This window comes from Hyperolius riggenbachi, chromosome 1, assembly GCF_040937935.1.
Source record: "Hyperolius riggenbachi isolate aHypRig1 chromosome 1, aHypRig1.pri, whole genome shotgun sequence".
Taxonomy (NCBI): domain Eukaryota; kingdom Metazoa; phylum Chordata; class Amphibia; order Anura; family Hyperoliidae; genus Hyperolius; species Hyperolius riggenbachi.
The window spans coordinates 411207299-411234873 of record NC_090646.1 but is presented as its reverse complement, the minus strand read 5'-3'; the positions used below and the strand labels follow the sequence as shown (position 1 = coordinate 411234873).

At 44.7% G+C, this 27575-nt stretch overlaps 1 protein-coding gene across 1 annotated transcript; it reads left to right on the top strand.

The window, feature by feature from the left end:
- DMRT3 (doublesex and mab-3 related transcription factor 3) lies at nt 1–25812 on the top strand. The gene is made up of 2 exons (XM_068271403.1): nt 1–397; nt 24860–25812. The coding sequence occupies exons 1-2, from the start codon at nt 1–3 to the stop codon at nt 25810–25812; spliced, it is 1350 nt and encodes a 449-aa protein (XP_068127504.1).
- The last annotated feature ends 1763 nt before the right edge of the window (nt 25813–27575 follow it).

Here is a 27575-nt window from a genome sequence, read left to right as displayed (position 1 = left end):
ATGAATGGTTACGGGTCACCCTACCTGTACATGGGGGGCCCAGTGTCCCAGCCACGTGCTCCTCTGCAGAGGACCCCCAAGTGTGCCCGCTGCAGGAACCACGGTGTGCTGTCCTGGCTGAAGGGGCACAAGCGCTACTGTCGCTTCAAGGACTGTACCTGCGAGAAGTGCATCCTCATCATCGAGAGGCAGAGGGTCATGGCGGCACAGGTGGCACTGAGGAGGCAGCAGGCCAATGAGAGCCTGGAGAGCCTCATACCAGACAGCCTGAGATCAATGCCAGGTCTGCCCACCACACTGCCAGCCGACACCAGCCAGCCCACCTCCAGATCCAGCGAGATGGCAATTCGGTGGGCACAGGAGCCTTCCTCCACCATGCAGCTGCCAGCGAAGACAGGTGGGTACGATTTGTGTTATTACTTTCCCCAAATTCACCTTTAGGTAGAACAACCTCCCTTTATCCCCAGCAGGCCATGTTTTCTGGATATCCAAATATAGTGGATTTCTACTGACCACCCCACCGGTGCCCTATAGGAATCATGCTATTGGGGGTGCCCTGGAACAGGAACAGGAACCCGAAGGATATGTATGTTGGGGGGTCACCACCACACTAGGACAGCTGAAGTGAGAAGAATATGGAGACCGCCATATTTATTTCCTTTAAAACAATACCAGTTGCCTGGCTATCCTGCTGATCTGTTTGGCTGCAGTAGTGTCTGAATAACACCAGAAACAAGCATGCAGCTAATCTTGTCAGATCTGACAATAATGTCAGAAATATCTCATCTGCTGCATGCTTGTTCCGGATCTATGGCTAAAAGTATTAGAGACAGAGGATCAGCAGGACTGCCAGGCAACTGATATTGTTTAAAAGGAACTAAATATGGCAGCCTCCATAGATCTTTCAGTTCAGTTGTAACTTTTATGTCTGTTTTTGGATGTCAGTTTTGAACAGCAGCTTAGAAACTCCTTATTACAACGGACAATAGCAATCATTTCACTGATATGTTATACACTGCATGTGTGTGCGATGTGTGTGTGATCATTTCTTATTATTTCTTATTATTTAGTAAAGACTTAATCTGTTAAAATATAGAAATACAGTAGCTACATTGAACAACATCCGAGACCACTGCTTTGTGTAATATGCAGTTTATGTAAATTACAGAGGTGTTATACACTATGTGCTATTTTGTTTGAAGTTACAGTATTTCTAGAAGGCTAATGTGTAGCACCGATAGAACTTAATGTATCCACGAGTTTCTGTAATATCTACAGGCTACATCAGATTGCACTGAGAACTCTCTTATTAGACGGGTAACAACCGTAACATGACCATTCCTGCTTATGAGGTCCCCGGTGTATCAGCACCCTCTCCGTAGTACAGCACTGTAGGTCAATGTGAACGGGTCAGAGGTCTGTGAACTGGTGCTGGTGTGTGAGCTGCCTCTGTCATGAGATACATTTCCCTGGCGGTAAGTTACACCTGCCCTGGCGGCAGACCGGCAGTGATGATGATCAGGAGCCCTGTCACTTGCAGCGTGTAATGATGTGTGTAAACAGCATGAGAGTGAGGTTATGTCGCCATGCTTGTTATGTGGTTTATCACATTATGCAGCACGCAGGGTCCCCGGACACTTCTCGGATTGCTTGCTGGAGACACAAAGCCAAGCGAGGCAAATTGCTCAAGAAGCAAATCAAGTGTGGCCTCGGCTTGTGCCAAAACATGTCACCACGAGTGGGAGGATCGGGTTACCCGACCACTCATAGCGGGTCTATGGGCAGCCTGGCAAGCCGGCTCGGTACCTGGGCGACATCTGCCTTGTGTGCGGGTTACATCTCAATATATCCTTCCTTACTTGCAGCACAAACATAGACGGGATATATCAGCAGCCCCGAGACTACACTGTTCAATTTGTGCATTTGGGAAATATGTCAAGAGATATTGTAAGTGAAGGACATCAATTCTTGTTATAAGCACGTTTACTGATTGATATGAATTGTATATCCCGTCTAAGATTATTTATATGGACACATGAATAGGATAACAGCAACAACAAGAACAACAACAATAATAATAATAATAATACAGTAATGCAATAACAACAACAATAACAACAATAATAATAATGTATAATCAGTGAGTTATTAGTGAGCTCCCTATGATAGTATATATTCACTGCAATACACGTTGAGGCATCCATGGATGGAGATAAGGAAGGAAATCAAAAGGAAAGAATAAAGAAAGAAAGAACGGAAAAAGAACGGAAGAAAGAAAAAAAATGATGTAAAAGCTAAAAAGGAAGAGAGAAGAAAGAAATGAAAAAAAAAAGTAAGTCAGGAAGGAAAAGAAAAAAGAGAGAGAGAAAAAAGAAGAAAAAAAAAAGAAAGCATGAAGGAGATGCTAGAGAATCTTACTATCTTTTCACTTTTGATACCCAGTTATAATCAGGAGAGATTTTCGTGAATTTGGTTGGATGTTTGAACGGAAAACACCTAAAGAAAGTCTTTCTTGAGAGCATCCGGATAAAGTGTCTTCTACACTCTTGATTGTGCAATCTCGATATATGCGATGACTAAAGTATCCATTCTAGTGTAGTCACCCCAGTTTCCCCCTAATACACGGATTTGGGAAGATTGTACAATGAAGATTGTGTCATTGATAGACATCTTCATTTTCTAATGTTATGTCCGTATTACCTATACATTCTTATGATGGTATTATAGATAATGTATTATGAACGTATTACATGTGAATGCCTGTGGAAGTATGACATGTACATCGGTTTTCCAGAAACATTCTTGGCACAGGATAAGCGTATAGACAGGTACCGGAGCCAGCAGCCACACTTTATTGTGGTGTACAGCAGTTCTGCATAGTGATCCTACAGATCTATCCGTGTGTCTGTCAGTGTGTCACTATGTGGCAGCCACGCTACACTGCTGCACCTGCACAGTTCTACAGCCAAATAAATAACGTGCAATATTGAAATACGGAAAACCAACAACAACTGCATAGAAGAATATGGAAACGGGATGAACAGAATGTACTACATTCCATAAACATGTCAGAGCTCCTAATAAGATATGATGCACAACTCTGCTTTCCAGTGTAGTATTTCCCCCTGACCTTTGTATAGACTATTGTAAATGTACCTCATTTTAGGCGCTTATTAACCTACTTCTGCCTGTATCAGTTCATTATAAATGATAACGGATGGGGTCACACAACCACTCCATTCTAGCCCAAGGCTATGAGTTCATCGCACACGTTCTGTTACAAGAGCCCCAAGTACCAAACAAAATAATACAAGGTATAATACATATTATAATAATAATAATAGAAAAGGAGCTGGGATGGGATGACCCTCAGAATTCCCTGTGGATGTTTCCCAATTCGGAGCCTTATATTAGAAGCAGTAGTGTATTGTACCTTTAGCCATAAAAGGAAGAAGTTTTGAATCAGGATGACACCATTTATGGGCTAACTTAGAGGTCAGTGGCTAACTAAAGAGCTACTGCCCCAGTGAAACTTTTACATTGCCCCCATCCAGCACTCTATTCATAATTAATACAGTGTACGAATTAATTAATACAGTGTACAAAAACCTGCCAAGGACAACCTCAGTGTCAGAGGTGCAAGAAGGGGATGGGAAACAGTTTGTTAATAATTTGACTATTCAAAGCATCCATAGAAGTGATAATTACCAGCACAGACAGGACCAATAGAGAGCTAATAATGTGGTCGAGGAAGGGCCCCTTGGGGCCCCTGTAGCCCAAGGGCCCGGTGTGGTTGCATCCTCTGCTCCCCCTATTGCTACACCACTGTTAAACAAAAAATAAGCTTTTGGCTAATAAGCCACAACAAAGTCCAAAAAAAGGCTTTAGGCCCGGTTCACATTAGCAGTCCCTGTCCGGATTTTCCTGATCTGATCCGGATCGTATACTGTAAAAACGGAACGTACGTTCCGCATAGCAATGCAAAGTCTATGCGGACGTTCACACGTGTCCGTTCCGTACAGTACGGACCGGATCCGGACTCCGGACACTTTTCCAACATGCGCTATTTTTTGGGTCCGGATCTCCGGCCCACGCACCCGGACCGGAGCCGGACCTGAGCCTGACAGCACCATCCGGAACACAGAAACCAATGGGGAACGGAAGGCACAGAACACACTTCCTACAAAAACCTGACGTTCTACCCCACTTCCTATGCGTATGCAAGCGGCCATTTCGGATGGGGATACATGGGCCAAGCATGTCTGGAGTGGAGCAGCAGTGACAGACGTGCTGGAGCTGTTTGGCAGAATGTCGGAGGTGGAGGTGAGGCCTACAGCGGAGGAACCTGATTGTACATGTGCACCAGGTGCACCTTCTGCTGACCCCAACATTTTTTTATTTAAATTTCACTATTTTTTGCCCACGGATCCGGATGGCAGCCTGATGCATGCCTGATACAAATGGACCGGATCGAATCCGGATCGGAACCGTACGGTTCTGATCAGGATCAGGTCCTGATCCAATCAGGATCCGATCAGGATCCGGTCCGTTTACTTGCCAAAAGCTTACCTCTAAGTTAGCCAATAAATGGTATCATCCAGATTCGGAGCTTTATTATATGTAATAGTTTGGAGAAGAGATTGTTTAGAGCCTAGGTTTTCAACATGTGGTACGCATACCCCAGGGGGTTCTTCTGATGAGTCCAGGGGTACTTTTAATTAAGTTAAATACATTTAGTTTCAGAAAATAATAAATCCTATATAAACAACAACAGCCAAAATAGTATTTCAGCTAATTAAAAACAATAGCAAATCCTTGGAAACTGTTTAGAAATGATTATCATATACTACTATTAAGTGTATCTGTATCAAGGGGGTACCTGAGATAGTCTTTATCATATCAGGGGGTACTTGGCTAGCACAGGCTTTCAAAAAAGGGGTACAAACCCATGAAATGTTGAGAAACCCTGGTTTAGAGGTAATGCTTTAGTTATAAATCTGGGCACCAATTTACAATTGAAAAACTACCAAAAAGTATGTGAAAGTACTGTTAAAATTATTCCGAGCATTTTATTTATAATGTGAAAAGGTTATCTTAAAAGTGAATTGGATTGGGCACTGTGTGCGAGGATGGCCACCCAGGAGCATAGCCTGGCACGGTGTGCAAGTGCGAGGATGGCCACTCTGGAGCATAGCCTGGCACTTTGTGCAGAGGGTGGCCACCCAGGAGCATAGCCTGACACTGTGTGCAGAGGGTGGCCACTCAGGAGCATAGCCTGGCACTGTGTGCGAGGATGGACACTCTGGAGCATAGCCTGGCACTGTGTGCAGAGGGTGGCCACTCAGGAGCATGGCCTGGCACTGTGTGCAGAGGGTGACCACTCAGGAGCATAGCCTGGCACTGTGTGCGAGGATGGCCACTCAGGAGCAGAGCCTAGCACTGCGTGCAAAGGGTGGCTGCACAGGAGCATAGCCTGGCACTGTGTGCAGAGAGTGGCCGTCCAGGAGCATAGCCTGGCATAGCCTGGCACTGTGTGCAGAGGGTGGCCCCCAGGAGCATAGCCTGGCACTGTGTGCAGAGGGTGGCCACTCAGGAGCATAGCCTGGCACTGTGTGCAGAGGGTGGCCACTCAGGAGCATAGCCTGGCACTGTGTGCGAGGATGGCCACTCAGGAGCAGAGCCTAGCTCTGCGTGCAAAGGGTGGCTGCACAGGAGCATAGCCTGGCACTGTGTGCAGAGAGTGGCCATCCAGGAGCATAGCCTGGCATAGCCTGGCACTGTGTGCAGAGGGTGGCCCCCAGGAGCATAGCCTGGCACTGTGTGTGGAGAGTGGCCGTCCAGGAGCATAGCCTGGCATAGCCTGGCACTGTGTGCAGAGGGTGGCCACGCAGGAGCATAGCCTGGCACTGTGTGCAAGCATGGCCACTCAGGAGCAGAGCCTAGCACTGCGTGCAAAGGGTGGCTGCACAGGAGCATAGCCTGGCATTGTGTGCAGAGAGTGGCCCCCAGGAGCATAGCCTGGCACTGTGTGCGGAGGGTGGCCCCCAGGAGCATAGCTTGGCATAGCCTGGTACTGTGTGCTGGAATGACCACTCAAGAGCATAGCCTGGCACTGTGTGCAGAGGGTGGCCACGCAGCAGCATAGCATGGCACTGTGTGCGGAGGGTGGCCGACCAGGAGCATAGCCTGGCATAGCCTGGCACTGTGTGCGGAGGGTGGCCCCCAGGAGAATATCCTGGCACTGTGTGTGGGGATGGCTACTCAGGAGCATAGCCTGGCCCTGTGTGCGGAGGGTGGCCACACAGGTAGAATAGACTGGCATAGCCTGGCACTGTGTGCAGAGGTTGGCTGTGCAGAGGTTGGCTGTGCAGGAGCATAGCCTGGCACTGTGTGTGGAGGGTGGCCACTCAGGAGCATAGCCTGGCAATGTGTACAGAGGATGGCCACTCAGGATCATAGCCTGGCACTGTGTGTGGAGGATGGCCACTCAGGAGCATAGCTTGGCATTTTGTGCAGAGGGTGGCCGTGCAGGAGCATAGCCTGGCACTGTGTGCGGAGGATGGCCCCTCAGTAGTATAGCCTGGCACTGTGTGCGGAGGATGGCCACCCAGGAGCATAGCCTGGCACTGTGTGCGAGGATGGCCACTCTGGAGCATAGCCTGGCACTGTGTGCGAGGATGGCCACTCAGGAGCAGAGCCTAGCACTGCGTGCAAAGGGTGGCTGCACAGGAGTGGCACTGTGTGCAGAGAGTGGCCGTCCAGGAGCATAGCCTGGCATAGCCTGGCACTGTATGCAGAGGGTGGCCCCCAGGAGCATAGCCTGGCACTGTGTGTGGAGGGTGGCCGTCCAGGAGCATAGCCTGGCATAGCCTGGCACTGTGTGCAAAGGGTGGCCACGCAGGAGCATAGCCTGGCACTGTGTGCGAGCATGGCCACTCAGGAGCAGAGCCTAGCACTGCGTGCAAAGGGTGGCTGCACAGGAGCATAGCCTGGCACTGTGTGCAGAGAGTGGCCCCCAGGAGCATAGCCTGGCACTGTGTGCGGAGGGTGGCCGTCCAGGACCATAGCCTGGCATAGCCTGGCACTGTGTGCAGAGGGTGGCCCCCAAGAGCATAGCCTGGCATAGCCTGGCACTGTGTGCAGAGGATGGGCACTCAGGAGCATAGCCTGGCACTGTGTGCGGAGGATGGCCACTCAGGAGCATGGCCTGGCACTTTGTGCGGAGGGTGGCCGCGCAGGAGCATAGCCTGGCACTGTGTGCGGAGGATGGCCCCTCAGAAGTATAGCCTGGCACTGTGTGCGGAGGATGGCCACACAGGAGCATAGCCTGGCACTGTGTGCGGAGGATGGCCACACAGGAGCAAAGCCTGGCACTGTGTGCGGAGGGTGGCCACTCAGGAGCATAGCCTGGCATTGTGTGCGGGGATGGCCACTCTGGAGCATAGCCTGGCACTGTGTGCAGAGGGTGGCCACTCAGGAGCATAGCCTGGCATTGTGTGCGGGGATGGCTACTCTGGAGCATAGCCTGGCACTGTGTGCAGAGGATGGCCCCTCAGGAGCATAGCCTGGCACTCTGTGCAGAGGATGGCCCCTCAGGAGCATAGCCTGGCACTCTGTGCGGAGGATGGCCACACAGGAGCACAGCCTGGTGCTGTGTGCGGAGGGTGGTCACTCAGGAGCATAGCCTAGCACTGTGTCCTGAGGGTGGACACAGAGAGAATAGACTGGCATAGCCTGGCACTGTGTGCTGAGGGTGGACACAGAGAGAATAGACTGGCATAGCCTGGCACTTTGTGTGCAGAGGGTGGCCGCAGGAGCGTTGCCTGGCACTTTAGCATGCCCATGGCTAAGGGCTCTGCTCCATCTGCGGGTGAAAGAGCGATGGGCAGCATATCCCCAGCAGAGGCTGCCACTACAGGAATGTGACAGCAAATGTACAGCTGCCTCCACTCATTATAACTAGAGGCAGCTATGATGATCTATATGCATTTCATAGGAGATTACAGTCATTATAGGGAGACAGTGGCAGAGCTACAACTTCAGCACAATTTCAGAGAAAAGTTACCAGCTAGTTTGTAAAACTAATCTTGATCTCTGAGCATCCATGAGGCATCCCTCACTGCTGCCAACCAGTAGGAAGCAGCGCTGCCAAATGCCTACTAACTGCTGGGCACGTGAGCCCCCCTCCCACTGACACCAGGGCTGGTAACTGCTGGGCACATGTGAGCCCCCCTCCCACTGACACCAGGGCTGCTAACTGCTGGACACGTGTGAGCCCCCGTCCCACTGACACCAGCTTGTCCAGCTGCTGGGCACATTCTATTCTGTGTGTATACGTGTGAGTGTAATTGAATATTATTTCGTTAGATCTAGTAATAGCTAGTTTAGTGAGATATTTACGCGGTGCTTGCTTTGCCCAGGAGCAGCATTGTTTTTGATGTTTGGATCAGAGGCGCAAAATCAGCTGGATAAATAGTATAATCCCATACTGTACATAGTGCTGTAGTGCGTACAGGCGGCTGCAAATAGCCAAATACCAGTCATACTACCTAAGCGCAGTACAACGAATGGAAAAGAACTGGGCAATGTAAAGTTACAGCATGGAAAATCATCTCAAGTCATTTAAGTCCACTTTGCCTCATATTTTAACCCCGACGAATTGTATTGTCCATGAAATACATTAAAATAATAATAATAATAAAATAATAATAATAATAATAATGATGATGATGATGATAATAATAATAATACAATCTGTTTTCCATAAATGATAATCTAGTATCTTTTAGTAAAATGTAATAGAAGCAGTGACAAAATAAACGAATAAGTTAACCTATTTGGGAGACAAATAGCTCCAGAGTTATATTTTAAATATCATAATATGAAACGTTTTATTTTTTTTAGTTATTTTGATAGGACAAATATTGTGGCTGTTTATATATAATCAGTCTATCTATGGAAACGCTGGGAACATGTATCTGCCGGAATGTCCTTCATAGAACTCTGGCCAGGGGTGAGACAGAATAATAATGTTAATAATAATAATAATAATAATAATAATAATAATAATTATTATTATTATTATTATTGTTATTATTATTTATTATTATTCTGTCTAACCCCTGGCCAGAGTTCTATGAAGAACATTCCGGCCGATACATAATAATAATGAATAATAATGATAATAAATATATTCGGCATCAGCGAGCTGTAGTGGTCTTAGCGGTGCAGATAGTGACAGTGTTACAATAAGGATACTGGAAGCAGCTTTTTAGCCTTCCCTAAATACTGTGGAGTCAGCCCATCTTGGCCGGGAGGATGGATTGCTTTGGCCAGAATGCGATGTATAAATATTTAGTGATGGCATTGCTCACGCTCAGGCATTATAATGTATGATTTGGAAGCTGCATGTTATTATTTGCCATGCTCGTGTTTCTAGAGAAGTTGTTGTCAGGTCTGGGGAGAAGCACCATGCTGGGTATACTGCAGCCAAGCTAGATGCTGCCCAGCCGTATTCTCATATAAGGTGTTCTGTGCGGAGCTCCTAGGATGGAATCCTCTACCTGCAGCAGCCCAACCAGCATACCATGCGTGCATTATACTGGAAATAATCACATCAATAAGGAACTAAGAAGGAATGCATAGAGGTTATAGCATAGCAACCAGTCAACGACCAACCAGGCAGGCATCACCCTCCATTGCTAGCTAAGAAGGGAACTCTGGCTGCTACATGATGTCACCTCTGGAAGTTAGATATAATTGTTGTTTTGTGCTGGGCTGATGCTAGTTTGAGAGGATGACGAATAACGCTTGTTTGCTGGGTGTACACAGCCGCTCTGCTCTATGTACCGTCAGCAGGCTCTATTATTACACTGTGATAGACTTCTCAGCAACTTGCAAGTCTCAGCAATAGCTGCTCGTGTTCAGTGATAAAATAATGGCTGCTAGCTTGAGCATCCCTGAGCCCAACACAGCTCCTTCTACAAGAGATCACAGAGGCCCACATGCAATTCACGTTTCCCTTCAAAATCATTTTGAGAATTGTCTTGCTTGCAGGTATTTTAAAAGTCATTTTATTGGCAACTGGCAAGGTGATAAAATATCCCCGAGGAGAAAATTCAGGCGAAAAAGTGAATTGCATATTGGCCAGAGTCTCTCTCTAGTACACGTTGAAGTTTACTTTCACTCATACTGTAAATACAGAAGCTATTTGTAATGTAAAGGTAGCAACACACGACACGATACAATAATCCGATTTTATGGCAATTTGATAAAAAAGATCGTATTTCCCAAAACTCTAAAGTTTTTTGTTTTTTTTATTCGAGCAAGAAATCCGATCGAATTTCCCATTTTTATTCAATAAAAGTTGATTGAGAACGGTGGATTTTTCTGAACAATTTTTCTGAAAATTGAATGGTGTGTGGTAGATTGTCAATTTCTTAATATATTCACCCAAGCAATTTTCTCAGAGTTTTCAATCATTTTATTCATAATTGAGGCAAAATTGAACATGCAGTATGTGTGTAGTACATTGGTCAGTTTTCTGAAATGTTACAATCAGTCAGAAAAATTGATTACAATTCTTGAATTGAACAGATATTTAAAAAATTGTATGGTGCATGGCCGCCTTAAGTCTTGTAAGTCTACTTGTTTGTAACTATGGCAATTGCCAACATTCTGGTGAGCAAGCAGGACCCTCACATTCTAAATTTTGCATTGCTACTTTTTCTAGGTTAATATTCTTGGGTTTTCTTTAGTGAGTGTTTTATAGGTTTCCTCCAGCAAGTGGTGAGTGAGAAGGTGAGTGTTCTAGCGTTTCTTAAAGGGGCACTATGGCGAAAAATTTTAAAATTTAAAATATGTGCAAACATAGACAAATAAGAAGTACGTTTTTTTTTCCAGAGTAAAATGAGCCATAAATTACTTTTCTCCTATGTTGCTGGCGTTTACAGTAGGTAGTAGAAATCTGACAGAAGTGACAGATTTTAGACTAGTCCATCTCTTCATAGGGGATTCTCAGCAAGGCTTTTATTCTTTATAAAGATATTCCCTAAAAAAGATTTAAACAATAATGCTGGCTGCTTCTCTGCTCCCTACACAGTTTTTTGGCACTTGGACAGAGCAACTGCCATTCACTAAGTGCTTTTGAAAATAAAAAAATCCCTGAGAATCCCCTATGATGAGATGGACTAGTCCAAAACCTGTTGCTTCTGTCAGATGTCTACTACCTACTGTAAATGCCAGCAACATTAGAGAAAAGTAATTTATGGCTCATTTTACTCTGAAAACATGTACTTTTTATTTGTATATGTTTGCACATATTTAAAATTTTACAATTTTTCTCCATAGTGCCCCTTTAACTCTTAGGGCCCTTTCACACCAGCTGAGTTCAGTTTTGTTATTTAAAAGGCTTGCGATTTTCCAAATGCAAGTACAGTAAAGCTAAAATTGGCATCATGGGAATGCATTCATACTGTACACATTTCTGATTTTCTAAAAAGGCAATCATAGTTCTGCTGCAGATTTTCCTGCATTTCGATTGAGGCTAACATAATGGAAATCGCAAAATGTATTTTATTTATTTATTGTATTTATAAAGTGCCAACATATTACGCAGAACCGGACATTAGTTAAGGTTACAGACAATACTTAGGTGTGACATACAGCAATAAGACAATACAGGAATACATGCAAACCAGATTGCGCAGCACAGTATGCAAAGCGTTTCACGATTTTGTGGATTGTTTTTAATTGCGTCAAAAATTGGAATGGAATCTTTTGTAAAATTGTATGAAATCAGAACCTTATGTAGTAGCCAGTGACGGACTGATGTCTTTTTTTCAACCAAACTTTGAATCTATTTAACATCTCTACAGCATGAACCAACTTATACTGTATATAACAACTTTTACCAGTCTTTTGTGGGCAACACATGCAACCCTTCATGCACCTCATATATTTGTTAGGAGCAGTCTACACATTTGTCTGAATATTATGTAAGCATTCCATTCTGCTCTTATATAATTAAAATACTAGGTTTAAGGGCCCGTTTTCACTAACGCGGGAACCAGGCCGAATCCGCAGAGCTTCCCCGCAGGCAAACCGCGAGAGGAAACTCTGCCATCGGAAACAATGGCGCCTCCGGCCGAATCACTTACCTTAGCGATTCGGCCGACATTGCTGTCAGTTTCTGTGCTGGAGGCTGCGAATCCCATAAACGTGCATGGCATGGCTTCTGGGATTCGTCATCGTTTCTGCTGACCAGGAAGTGCCACCGCACGTCTCGCAGCCGCGCATGGTGGCTAGTGGAAACGGGCCCTGAGCATATATGATTTATCAAATTTTATTTTAAAACTTACTATAATGTATTGGCTGACAACTGTAATGAGAGGGAAATAAAGGCTGCCATATTTGATTCCTTTTAAGCAATACCAGTTGCCTGGCTGTCCTGCTGATCATCTGCCTCTAATACTTTTAGCCATGGATCCTGAACAAGCATGCAGCAGATCAGGTGTTTCTGACATTATTGTCAGATCTGACAAGATTAGCTGCATGCTTGTTTCTGGTGTTATTCAAACACTACTGCAGCCAGATAGATTAGCAGGGCTGCCAGGCAACTGGTATTGTTTAAAAGTAAATAAATATGGCAACCTCCATATCCCTCTCACTACAGTTGTCCTTTAAGTAATCCCTGGACCAACATATGTCCCCAGAAACTACAGTCTCTAGAACGACATTGTGCAAAAAGATTAACAGAGCTCCACAGATGTTAGGAATTATCTGTAATTGTACATGAAATGTATTGGTTTACCTACATTTTTATTTATTTTTAGATTGTAATTCTCATTTTCAACTGCAAAGCACAAATCGCTATCGCAATTGCTATCATTTTTGTTCTGTAAGTAATTTCATGAGCGTTTTCTGGTGATTTTGGTAGCGATTTTAAAATGTGTAAGCTTTTTGCCAGCGATTGTGTAGCAATTTGCGTTTAGCGTTTTTAATTCTGATTTGTCCTTTCAATTAATTTTAATTTTTTTTTTACAGAGAGCAGTAATTTAAAAATGCTATCTAATTGCTCTGTATAGCGGTTCATGAGCGATTATGCCAGCGTTTACTTTACATTGCAGAAACACTAATGCTTACGCTAACGCCACCAAAATGCTGCATGTTCTGCGATAGCGATTTTGCTAATCGCAATCGCTCCAATGTAATTTGACCCATCTATTAACATTAGCTGAGCATTTAAGGAAATCGCTAGTGTTTTGAATCACTCCCTAAGAGCCCTTTTCCACTAGCAGTCGCTAGCGTTCGCGCTGAACGCTAGCGATTGCTGAATCGCAAAAGGTAAAAAATGACCGGCGATTTCCCGACGTTTGCGATCGCGATTTTGCTATGCTATGCATTGCATAGCAAAATCGCGGCAATAATCGCTCCTCTGCGTGATCGCGATCAGGTCAAAAACGAATTGCGGTACGGGAAATGACCTACCGCGATTCCTATGTTAAAAGCAAGCTGTAGCGATTTGAAAAATCACTAGCGGTTTGCGGTTTTGCGATTCAGCCATCGCAAACGCCGTAGTGGAAAAGGGCCCTTAAAGCTCAAAAAATTGATCTGGTGGGTTCCAGTCCTTAGAATGAAAATGCTCCCAAAATGCTGCCTGTCCTGCAATTGCGATTTCCTTAACCTTTTGGGGACAGCATATAGTAAATCTTACGCTGCACTTGTGGCTGCCTAAGCCTGTTGCGGCGTAGGATTTACACCACCTACCATTTCCGCTCCTAATGCATTTGTGCGCACCCGAGAGCGGAGATTAAGCTGTTATATGACAGCTGATATCTCCTCTCAGTGATCTGGAGTCATCACGATTGGCTCCTGATCACGTGATCACTACGATCGCTGGCGGATCGTAGTGATCACTTTTGGCAGTGGCGGTCTGAGAGGAAGAAGGGGATGGGGACTCACCTTCCTGACATTCCCCCGGCAATCGTCGCTCCCCTCCGCTCTGACCTGCATCCCCGCTCGCTCTCCGTTAAGTGTCGGGTCCCGGCTTGATGAAGTCATCAAGCTACGACCCGGAACTTAAAGGGAACCTGAACTTTCTAAAATTATTTCAAATAAACACATGAGGTAACTTCAAATGAACATTACATAGTTACCTTGCCATTAGTTCCTCTCAGAAGCTCATCATTTTCTTCTGACAATGATCCCTTCCAGTTCTGACAACATTTTGTTAGAACTGAAATATATCAGTTGCTGTCAGTTATATGTCAGTTGCTGTCAGTTATAGCTGAGAGGACAACTGATGTGCCAGGTAATGTCCATGTTTCCCTATGGCTCAAGTGGCGATGTTACAGTTTAACAGTGTGCTGACCAGGAAGCTGTTATGGGGTAATGGCCATTTTCAAAATGGAGGACGGAGAATTCCCTTGATCACAGTGGACTAATAGGACGAGGGAGGGGAGAAAGAGATTGATGAGCAGACTACACAGGAGGTAAGTATGACCTGTGTATGTTTATTTTTGACTTTTAATTTTTAGTGCAGGTTCTCTTTAACAGCAGTGCGAGCGGGGTTGCAGGCCAGAGCGAAGGGGGCTAGAGCTGCTCATCGCTGGAGCCTGGGAGGTGAGTAAATGCTGCTGGCAATATGGGGGACACCTGGCTACACTAGGGACACCATGCCTAGTTAGCTATACTGGGGATCTGGCCCCCCAAAATGCTGCCTTATCCCCCCCCATGTAAAATGTATGTCCTCAAAGGGTTAATCGCAATTGCTCTAGTGGAATCTGTCCCATCCATATACATTGGCAGAGCGTGTAGGGAAATCACTAGAGATTGAAAGCGCTCCCTTAACGCTCTAGTGGGTTCCAGGCCTTAGGAAGATAGGTTTCCCTTTTCTGGTGTCAATTTTGCTTATGGCAATATACAAATACATTCTCAGCATGTGGTTTCATAGCTTACTTCTAATGTTCCTAGTCAAGTTTTCAGCTTTATAAAATAATATAAAAGTGCAAATCTGAACTTTTTTTGAGTTATATAAATGCACAAGAGAATGCTTGTAAAACAGATATACACAACTTGGGTATATTGCTAAGTAATGCATGTGTGTCAAGGAGTAGGGGAGGACTTAAAGAGAACCCAAGGTGGGGTTCTGACAATGCTAGCTGCACACAGAGGCTGGGTCTGCCTATACAGCCCAGCCTCTGTTGCTATTTCAATCCCCCCTAAGCCCCCCCTGTGCTCTGCTATCCCCCAAAAATCACAGCCGCGCTGCCAACACGCAGCGTGCTCCCCTAAACTCCTGCATAGCTCCGGTCCCCACCCGCGTCCCTTCCCTCCCCGCTGATTGGAGGGAAGGGACGCGGGCGGGACCAGAGCTATGCAGGAGGCGGGGGGAGCATGCAGAGTGACAGTACAGATGTAAACACAGCCCACACAGCGTGGCTGTGATTTATGGGGGATTGCAGAGTGCAGGGGGAACTTAGGGGGGATTGAAATAGCAACAGAGGCTGGGCAGTATAGGCAGACCAAGCCTCTGTACGTGGATTGCAGGTACATTTTTTGCTGAATACACTAGTTTTTTGCGCACCATGTGCTATTCCCATTGCCAGTGCTAATTGTTGGCTGATGCGTGTGGTAAATGCACACTAAAATAAAAAATTGGCCACAGAATACCTCGGCTTTTTTCCGTGGACTCAAAGGCTTTGATTCACCATCAAAGATATCAAACCTTATTAGAGATATCACACCTTATCAAAGTTAACAGCCTTATCAGAGTAGCATAGCAAGCACTACAAACCTGCAGGGGCTCAGGGTAGGATGAGTGCCATTACCAATTAGCAGGCATAAGTTTGTAGCACTCGCTCACTTTTGGATACCTATACTAAGGATGGCTACATATACTGAGAGGACAAACATGGTACCATGTTTGAACAGCACATCTTAGATCCTGTAGATGGTGCATGCAGCATACACTAAAACAGTGGTCCTCAAACTAAGGCCCGCGGGCCGAATGTGGCCCCCTGAGGCTTTTTTACCGCCCCCCCACAAAATGTATTACTTATAGATGCGGTCAGGTACATCTTTAAATAAATATTGGTGGTCCACATATAGAATAGCAAGTGCTGGCACAACCCATCCACATGGAAGCCAGAAAGCAGTAATTCGCTGGTTTCCAATCAAATTCCACATCAGGTGACGCTGCTGTCCAGCTGGACTTCAGGTTGTCACGTGGGTATGCTTCACTGTCTGGCCCGCAAAGACATCATTTTATGTATACTCCGGCCCCCCAGCAGTCTGAAGTATGTTGACCCGGCCCTCTACCCAAAAAGTTTGGGGACCCCTGCACTAAAACATCCAAGGACTACAATTTCATAGCAATTTATTATAGGCCTTCTCACCACTGCACATCTAATAGAGGCCCTGGTTTTGCAGCCAAGACTAGCCTACATTTGGCTCAAAAGTTCTCCCAATTTCCAGGGCAATGATGGGCACCAGGGAGCTGTTTATTAACACTTTTTAAAGACTGCAAAAGTGAGGAATAGTAAAAAAATTATTTACTTCTGCTCCACTGAAGTAAGTAATGTTCTCCACTTTCAAAATTGAGAATTCTACTTGGCCATATACACTCTCAAAAAAAAAAAGGGAACACTTAAACAACACAATGGCCTCGATTCATAAAGCATTCCCGCATGCGGGAATGCAGAAAACGGCACACTTTACCGACCACACAGCAAGATCTGTATTCATAAAGGCTTTTCCGCATGAAAAGCCGACATCCACGAGCAGAGTGATAAATCACCGCCTTGCGCGGTGATTATCACAGCAAAAGTAACAAGTGGTCAATTCATAAAGATTAGAGGTAGCGGTATGCGGACGGGTATTACCGCTACCTCTGATGTGGCGAGAAGCGTGCGGAATCCGTTGCAGTGAATGGGACAGACCTCCCAAGCAGCTGCAGAGAGAACACCGCATGGAGGGATTCCGCCTGCTTCTCCGGCTTCCGCATGTCTCCCGACAGCCTAACGCCTGCCTACAGCGGAGTATCTCCGCACGCCTGTCACAACAGGCAACATTTTTATGAATTACCACCCTGAAGGCGGAAATACCGACAGCGGTGTTTCCCCGCTCGACTTTCCCCGCTCGCAGGCACTTTTATGAATCGAGGCCAATGTAACTCCAAGTCAATCACATTTCTGTGAAATCAAACAGATGGAATTTATAGACAATTAGCAAGGCACTCCCAATAAAGGAGTGGTTCTGCAGGTGGTGACCACAGACCACTTCTCAGTTCCTATGCTTTCTGGCTGATGTTTTGGTCATTTTTGAATGCTGGCAGTGCTTTCACTCTAGTGGTAGCATGAGATGGAGTCTACAACCCACACAAGCGGCTCAGGTAGTGCAGCTCATCCATGATGGCACATCAATGTGAGCTGTGGCAAGAAGGTTTGCTGTTTCTGTCAGTGTAGGGTCCAGAGCATGGAGGAGCTACCAGGAGAAAGGCCAGTACATCAGGAGACATGGAGGAGGCTATAGGAGGGCAACAACCCAACAGCAGGACCACTACCTCCACCTTTGTGCAAGGAGGAATAGGAGGAGCATTGACAGAGCCCTGCAAAATGACCTAAAGCAGGCCACAAATATGCATGTGTCTTCTCAAACGGTCAGAAACAGACTCCATGAGGGTGGCATGAGGTCCTGACATACACAGGTGGATGTTGTGCTTACAGCCCAACACCGTGCAGGACATTTGGCATTTGCTAGAGAACACCAAGATTGGCAAATTCACCACTGGCGCCTAGTGCTCTTCACAAGTGAAAGCAGGTTCACACTGAGCACGTGACAGATGTGACAGAGTCTGGAGACACTGTGGAGAACGTTCTGCTTCCTGGAACATCATCCTCCATGCGGATTGGTTTGGCAGTATTTCAGTAATGGTGTGGGGTGGCATTTCTTTGGGGGACCGCACACCCCTCCATGTGCTTGCCAGAGGTAGCCTGACTGGGTTCCTCCTAATACAAGACAATGCTAGACCTAATATGGCTGGAGTGTGTCAGCAGTTCCTGCAAGGCATTGATACTATGGACTGGTCTACCTGTTCCCCAGACCTGAATCTAATTTATCACATCTGGGACATAATGTCTCGCTCGATCCACCAACGTTGCACAACAGATTGTCCAGGAATTGGTGGATGCTTTAGTCAAGGTCTGGGAGGAGATCCCTTAAGATACTATCCACAACCTCACCAGGAGCATGCCCAGATGTTGTAGGGAGGTCATACAGGCACGTGAGGGCCACACACACTACTGAGACTCATTTTGTCTTGTTTTAAGGACATTACATCAAAGTTGGATCAGCCTGTAGTGTTTTTTCCACTTTAATATTGAATGTGGCTCCAAATGTAGACCTCCATGGGTTGAGAAATGTGATTTCTATTGATAATGTTTGTGTTAATTCGTTGTCAGTTCATTTTGTTGTCTGTACTGGGTCCAGTGCTCTTCAATTTATTTATTAATGACCTAGTAGATGCAGTAGAAAGCAATGTTGCTATTTTTGCAGATGATACAAAATTGTGCAGAATCATAAACTCTCAGGAAGATAGTGTCATATTGCAACAGGATCTGGGTAGCATGGCTATATGGGCACATACATGGCAGATGAAATTCAATGTTGAAAAATGTAGTCATGCATGTTGGTCATACCAATGGTCTAGCACCATTTAAAATAAATAGGATACAGTTGGGGACATCAAACTTGGAGAAGGACTTATCGACAACAAGTTCAATAATCGTATTCAATGCCAAGTCACTGCAGCTAAAGCTAATAAAATTTTGGGATGCATTAAAAGGGAAATAAAAACTCGAGATGCTAGCATAATATTGCCCCTGTTTAACTCTCTAGTAAGGCCACATCTGGAACATGGAATTCAGTTCTGGGCACCACATTACAAAAAAGATATTGCAGTTTTAGAGCAGGTGCAGAGACTAGCTACAAAATTGATACGTGGGACGGAAGGTCTCACTTACCAAGAAAGGTTAGATAAACTGGGTTTATTTAGTCTAGAGAAAAGACGCCTTAGAGGGGATCTAATTAACATGTATAAATACATCAGAGGGCAATATAAAAGCTTGGCGGATGAGCTTTTTGTCCCTAGGCCTTCTCAAAGGACTAGAAGACATGATCTGTGCATGGAGGCAACATGTTTTAGTCATTTATTTGGGAAAGGGTTCTTTACAGTGAGAGTGATTATGATGTGGAATGCATTGCCACAGGAAGTCGTTATGGCAAACTCTATACCTGCATTTAAAGGGGGCTTAGATGCTTTCCTTGCATTGAAAGACATCCATGCACTGGCGTTACAATAGGGCCTGCATGCAGCCCCTGCCCCGTGGGGGGCGGGACCCCCCTCCCCCGCCCCCCGTGTCCGCTCGGGGCAGTTTTGGGGGGCTGGAGGGGTCGCAGCATGAGGGGAAAGCCATGCTGCACGGAAGGTATGTATCTGCCGCTGCACACACAATCGTATTGATGCTGGAGGGGAGCGCAGAGGGGAGAGCCTGAGGTGAGGGGGGGGACAGCCCCGAAGTGCAGCATGGCTTTCCCCTCATGCTGCGCCCCCCCCCCTCAGCCCCCCAAAATGGCCCAGAGTGGGCCCCAGGGGGGGAGGGGGCCTGCTCAGAATTTCTGCAGCGGGGCCCGGTGGGACCTAGTTACGCCCCTGCATCCATGGCTACAATTACTAGGTAATGCCCAGTGATGGTGATCCAGGGATATTATCTGATTGCCATCTGGAGTCAGGAAGGAATTTTTTTCCCTTTTGGGGCTAATTGGACCATGCCTTGTAAGGGTTTTTCGCCTTCCTCTGGATCAACAGGGATATGTGAGGGAGCGGGCTGGTGTTGATTGTTGTCTTATAAATAAGGTAGTGATGATTACTTGTAGCCAATAAATAGCAGCACAAGTGGCCATCAAATAAGACTGGTGAAAACTTTTAAAAAAGAAATGATTTCTGCTGATCGACAGTCTTAAAAATATGGATTAGCTGATCTTCAGAAAAGTGCAGTACTATAGTTTCTGTATAAAGAGACCCCATATAGTTTGACTAATAGACAACTTTTGGTACCGTTTACTTAGAATGCAATTGAGATCTATTTGTTGGATGGCTAATAATAGTTTAAATGGTTGGCATAAACACAGAGACTTCCTGAGGGTTGTAGTAGCAGACTGCTTTGGGTTTCCAATTTTTGAAAAACAACAAAAAGTGTTTTCCATATTAGAAATCATTCTCTCCATGCTCACTAATAAGGTGTAGGTGGTATAAGAATGTTGATCTTCAAAGTTGGTTTTAGAATGTTGGCTAACTTTTAGAAGTTGCAACAGCTGGGGGGAGGGTTAAGGTTAGGCAACACCATGGGGGTTAAGGTTAGGCACCACCGGGAAAGGGGGGAGGTAGAGTTAGGGCCCGTTTCCACTATCGCGAATCCGCATGCGTTGCCCGCATGCGGATTCGCACAGCCAATACAAGTGGATGGGCCTGTTTCCACTTGTCAGTTTTGCTGTGCGTTTTTCTGTCCAGGATTTTTCTGCATGGCACAGCCCTCAGAATTCGCCTGCGTGTGGAATGCAGGCGAATCGCACGCAATGTATTTAATAGGGAAATCGCATGCGTTTTCCCCATGCGTTTTTTGCCGCGAATTCGCATGCGATTTCGCATAGGTACCCATGTTAATTCACACAGGCAGTGACATGGTTAAAATCGCATCACCCTAACCTATGCGAAATCGCATGCGAAATCGCGGCAAAAAACGCATGCGGAATCGCATGTGCAGTGATAGACTTTGCATGTTTTTAAACGGGCTTAGGTCCACTAGTGTATCTATAATCGCCAGTAAATTGTTCTGTGCACTTCATAAATCCGCTACTTATTTCATTATGTTTAGCAATGGATCTATCTATATACTCCTGGTATTCTGGACTGACCGGAATTTGTTTTTTTCATCCATTAGCATATTCTTGACAACTACTTATCAGAGCCCAGTGGCTCATTCTGAAGATGTACACAACTAGTAAGAAGCAACCATTACTTTTACTGCAGTGTCATTATTGTCACCCAGAGACAGATTAACCTTTTTCCCACCGCTGGTACGTATATTTACGTCACTAGAAACTTCACTTAATAACGAGCGGCATAGATATGCGTACTGCTTTATTTACCTCGCTGTTCACAATCGCCGCGCTGCTGCTGTTCGTTTCCATCGCAATCCTGCCATTCCGTGATCGGTGAATGGGAACTTGTTCCCAAACCCAATTAAAGTGCCTGTGAGGAATGAAATCCGGTGTCAGCGAGACGTTGGTTTTCATTAACAAAGTGAAAGAAAACAGTTACACTTACTACTTCCTGTGTACCGTTTACAATACTCGGTAACTTAATGTAGTGCCATCTTGTGGCCAAAAAGTAAAAATGCACTCTCATACACTAATATATATAGTAATACATACATTTTAATATTTTTTCCCCCTTACACTCCTACCCTATAGTTACCAAAATAAAACACTTAAATAGTTACCTTAGAAACTTTTTAATATGTATGTCATGAGGATATATTACTTTTATTTATGTAAATAGTGGCTTCTAATTATTCATATAGTATAGAAACCCCCCACTAAACTGAAAAAATACACCTTTATTTCCAAATAAAATTTTATCGCCATACATTGTACTAGGGACACAGTTTAAATGTTAACAAACAACCAGTTTAAACGTTAACATAACCGGAACAAATGGACAAATAAACCGTGTGAGTTTTATTTATCATAGCACATTTTATTCTAAAACTATAATGACTGAACACTGAGTAATGATGATTTTTTTTCTCTCTTTTTTTCTTATTATTGCCTGTTAAATGCATATACAATACAATAATTCTTAGCAAAACGTACCACCCAAAGAAAGCCTGGCTATATATAAAACTATATATAGATCATTTGGATGGGATAAGTAACAAAAAAAAGTAAAAAGTTATTGGGGAATAAATGGGAGGAGCGTGATGTGAAAATTGCTCTGGTTTTTAAGGGGGAAAAAAAACTGTGATTGGGAAGTAAGCCCTAGGCAAGTAACTACTTTGGGCCACCCTTGATGGCCACTTGGATTTTTTGGTAAGTTTTGATGGAATTATAGATGGCATTACACGCATATTTTATATATTATATTACACTGTCAAATATGTCAGACTCCTCCTCTTATCTTGGCTCTATATGTTTCCAATTCTTTTTCCTCTAAAGTAATCAATCAAAGCCTGGTATTATTCACTAGGTATCCAATTGTCCTTCCAATCTGGTTGGGGGATATTTAAGCATCAATTTTATGCTGCCCCACTTTGGCTCCCAATTACATGTTATGCATCGGGAGCTGGGCATGAAGCAGAGCGAGTGGTGCTGGGATGCGATGAGAGCATTCTAGGCAAATAAAACAGCTCCACAGCAATCTGCAAGAGGGAAGGGAGGAAGAGTGGGTCCCAATAATCTTGGGGTAGGGGGGTCCTGTTTGCAGTAGAAGGGCCCTATGATAGTTGGGTGTGCTAGGGGGCCCAGAGGGATATAGTTAAGTCCCTGCTTACAACTACTAATATAACAACGATGACGATAATATAACAATGACACTTTTTTTTACCTGTTGTAACTACCTGCGCTTCAATAAATGAACTTGCATCCGAGTGCTGGAATCTGCTATCTTCATTGAATATGACTAATATATCAACTATTTTGCTACTAAAATTCTTGGACATTCCCCTAAATTCCCTCAATTTTATAAGCCACCTGGGCTGGTATTGTTCAGGCTGCTGAGCCTCACGCTCTCCGACTTAAAGGGAACCAGAGAGGAACGGGGGGTGAAAAAAGAAAAAGATTTTATACATACCTGGGGCTTCTTCCAGCCCCATAAGCCTGAATCGCTCCCACGCCGCCGTCCTCAGCTTCCTGGATCCGCCGGTACCGGGCCCGTCACTTCCGGCGGACGCGGCCAATTGTCCGCATCACAGGAGCTCCCTCCATACATGCACGTATGCGGCTGCGCAGTTAACAGCCACATGCGTATCTGTATGGAGAGAGCACCCTGTGATGCGGAGAATTGGCCGCGTCCGCCGGCCGACTTGCCGACTCGCGGCAATGACGGGACCCGATGGCGGCTGATCCAGGCAGCGGAGGAGTGCGGCGTGGGAGCGATCCGTGCGTATGGGGCTGGAGGAAGCCCCAGGTATGTATATTGCATCCTCTCTGGTTCCCTTTAACCATCCTGGCAATACCAGCCTACATGTGCAAGAAGGGGTTCAGCAGAATTGAGGGTGCGAAGTTATTTTTTTAGTCTCAATAGAACAAGTCAAAAAATGATGCAAACACCCCCAATCTATTATGCGTGATACATTTTAGTTTTAGTTTATCACCTCGGTAAACTGGGACCTCTTTTTTTGACTTTTAACATTACCTACCTATATCTGAAATATTACTTGAATCAGATGAGAAAAACTGGTACAAGAAAAACAAAGGGACCATGGATTATTTCTCACACCGCTGGGCAAGGTATTATTAGTCAAGTGTTGCAGTGCTAATTTTATCATGTGATTTGAAAATGACAGGAGTTTAAAAATTGCAAACCCTTGATGCTTGGTGAAGGTTAGAATTGAATCAGGCCCTAGATCTTATTTCTTTTTCTTGAGTGCAGTACCTTGGACTATAGTGTAATTAGGTTTGTCATTGGGGTACAGTATGTCATGGTCTTTGCATAAAATTGTGCCCATCATAGTGATATGCTTAAAGAGAGTCTGAAGTCATATAAATTACCTCTTTTTTTGCCCAGTTATCTTAAGCATTAAAGAGAATCTGTGCTCTAAAATTCTTACTATAAAAAGCATACCATTCTCTTTAGTATGTTCTCCTGGGCTCCTCTGTGCTGTTTCTGACACTCCCTGCTGCAATCCTGGCTTGTAATTAACAGTTTTAGGCAGTGTTTACAAACAAATGACATGGCTTCTAACCAGAGTATGATACGCTGAGAACAGATTACTGTGTGACTCATGCAGAGCTTGAAGAGGGTGTGTAAAGCTTCTGCCAATGACAAGCAGTGCTGCACATTCCACACATTCCAGCCTCAGCCCGACAGAGCCGACAGATGAAAGGAGATACGATTTATTACAGAGACAGTGCAACTACTAAAGGCTACAGTAAGACAGACCACCTTAGAACAGGCATAGGAACTTATAGGATAGAAGAAATAAGGCTCAAAATTTTGTTACAGAGTCTCTTTAAGATCAAAGCTGATTCACAGCATTCCCGCGGCAGAAGGAGGTATTTATCCCCCCAGGGCAAAATTCTGAATTCAGAAATTTGCTTTTTGGAAGAGGCAGAGCTTTGCGCAGTAGCTCTGCCTCATTCAATCTCCACCAAACTCCACCTCTTCCGACACCTCTCAGTCTTCTTTCACTGAGAGGGGCGGGGAGAGGCGAAGATCGGCGTAGATTGACTGGATAAGAGGCAGAACTACTGCGCAACACCCTGCCTCCCCTAGGGCAGCATAATCTACGATCTGGAAAGTTGTGGAATTTTGCCTCAGGATTTTGGGTGGATAAATACCTCATTCTGTCACGGGAATGTGGTGAATCAGCTTTGATCTTAATGCTTAAGATAAGTGGGAAATAAAAAGAGGTAATTTATATGGCTTCAGACTCTCTTTAAAATGCAGAGATTGATGGGAAATGTGAAATTGCATGCATATATTGTGGATTGTAGTATATCAGAACTTTGTTTCCAGACTTAATATATTTATTTCAAAATGAGAAATGGTAGTCTAATATATTGTCTTTTGGTCTTGCAGATCTGTCTGAAGAGAGGCTAGGAGACAGCAATGGTACAGACAATGGTGAAAGCTACAGTGACAAAGATACAGACCAAAGGTCTCCTCCTGATGTGAAGCCCTGTTGCACACCTGAAAGTCCTGAGGTGGTGTCAGTGGATGAGACAGGCTACCCAGTGCGAAAGAATTGCAGCAGCGCAGACAGTACCCCGGAGAGCCCAAAGTATCAGCCAGAGCACAGTCATCTCCTCATTGAGGGCTCATCTGGTGCTGTGTCTTTGCCCTTTAGTTTAAAGTCTAACAGACCTCCTCTTGAGGTTCTTAAAAAGATTTTTCCAAGCCAGAAGCCCACTGTGCTAGAACTGATCTTAAAGGGCTGTGGCGGTGATCTTGTTGGTGCTGTAGAAGTTCTTTTGTCAAGCCGATCTTCTGTTACTAGTGAAAGAACTACAACAGAATCTGATAGCATTGTGTTGCCTTCTAATGGCCATCTGTTTGAGCACACACTTAGTTCCTACCCCCTGTCTTCTTCTAAGTGGTCAGTGGGGTCAGCCTTCAGAGTACCAGACACCCTACGATTTTCAGCAGATTCCAGCAATGTGGTACCAAATCCTTTAGCTGTACCTCTACAGCATCCTTTCCCACAGCCCCCTAGGTACCCTCTCCTGCTGAGGAACACTTTGGCTAGAAACCAGTCTAGTCCCTTTCTACCGAACGATGTCACACTGTGGAACACTATGACCCTGCAACAACAGTATCAGCTTAGGTCTCAATATATCAGTCCCTTTTCTGGCAGTTCTTCCACTGTCTTCAGGAGTTCACCTGTCCTTCCTCCTAGAGCTCCTGAGGACCCAAGGATCTCTGTTACAGAGGACAGCTGCCCTGTTGTTGTAAAACAGCCTATTTACACAGAAGAGGACTATGAGGAGAGATCAGATTCAGCAGACTCCAGAATCCTCAACAGTTCCTCCTAATGGACAGAGGAACACTTACATTCTGTATACAACAGTGAACTCATTCTCTTGCTTAATAAATCTACCGTATTTATCCCATATTAATTGCACTCATTTAAGCAATAAAAGATGGACCTTAATGGCTGGGGTGACACATATTTGACTTGTTATACCATCAGTTCAAGCATTGGTGATGCAATGACCTCACAGACCTAGAAACTGCTTATCCATGGATTTATCCCATGATGTAGCTTCTCTATGACTGGTATTGTCTTGCTTTTATATGTATTATTATGTAATATTATTAATAATGTTTCATAAATGTCATAGTACAAAATATGTGACCTTTGCGGATATTATCCTTACTATTTGTTCTGGAAGAAGTGAGCATATGTAATATTATAAACCGTATATGAACTGCATGAATTGTATTGTTAAATGAGCCCAAGACATTGTCAGGTTAATGTAGCATGCTAAGGACTCTAGATGAAATAAAATGATGATGAGCATGTCATTTATACTTGTAGTTTGTCAAATTAAATTAGCACACACCTTTGAACAGACAACCTCCGGGCAGCGAGGCAGTCAATTACTTTGAGCGCATTGCACACAGTGCTCTGCCTATGTACGAGTACATCTTATGTGTTACTTAACATTAATCAGGGTTTTTTATTTGTTACAAAAAAACCTCAAGCAATTTGTTTTTTTCTTCCTGTGTGTATAGAAGCTTACTTGAAAGAAAAATTGTTTGTTTAGTTTTTGTTCATTTTTCACTAACTTTTAAAAGTTTGGACTGGAATACAGGAATTTAAAGGTGTAGTGCCAAATGACGACCTTGGTGGAGATGCGAGTCGGCATGATTCTTTTTTTTCCATAGAGAAGGAAGCCATATTTGGATCCTAAAACTTGAAGTTGCCTCTGGGAACACTTCCACTTCATATCTGTTTGTGGCTTCCTGTTGGATCAATTAATCAATCAATCAATCAACTGCAAATGCTCATTGGCTACAGATAACAGGAATGTCATTATTTCAACTATGGGGATCCACTGACTGAACCCTCTTCAATGACAAACGTATACCCACACTCATTTCCACTAGTTGCATTGTATGGCACTGGGTAGAGTTTAATAGAAAAAGTATAAATGGAAAATAGCATCCAATTGCAGTACAGTATAAAAAATGACCAAGACTTAGCAGTGATGAGCATTTTCCTTATGCTACTCTTCCATCACCATTGTTGTTTCTTCATGCCATAGCGTTTTGTTTGTCCTTCTGGAAACTTAGTCTCTATTCCATAATGCAAAGCGCACATCCACATGGATAAGAAAGTTCATTCATTTATAGCTTCACAGCTTCACCATATAGATAGAGAGTCCATTTATAACTTCACAACTTCTGCATGGCACTATCCTCCACCATTAGCACCCTTCTGTGAATAGACTCACCAGATATCTCTGACCACTGTTAGACTGGTCAGATATGCACAATATCCAGGTAGCCTTAGAGCCTCAGGTTCCTGGTGCCTTTGCTGTTTCGAATATCATATGTCATGCAGATTTCAGCTTCCTGTTGTGAGGTTACCAACCAGTATTTCTATGCTCCTCCTGAAAAGACTCCTCTTTTTATGCTGATCCAATATGGCTGCACTTTTGCCACACTATACACTGTGGCCACACTAAGCCGAGAGCACCCGCTCTCGTCAGATTGCGGAAACTAAGCGGCTGCAGGCCTGGTTAGTAGCTGCGTGGGAGACCGGCTGTGAACCCCAAGTGCTGCGGGCTAA

Excerpts from the sequence above, each read along its gene's own strand:
- DMRT3 (XM_068271403.1), top strand. The coding sequence starts at position 1 with ATGAATGGTTACGGGTCACCCTACCTGTACATGGGGGGCCCAGTGTCC. Across the intron at positions 398-24,859 it reads GCAGCTGCCAGCGAAGACAG|ATCTGTCTGAAGAGAGGCTA; the intron begins GTGGGTACGATT and ends TTGGTCTTGCAG.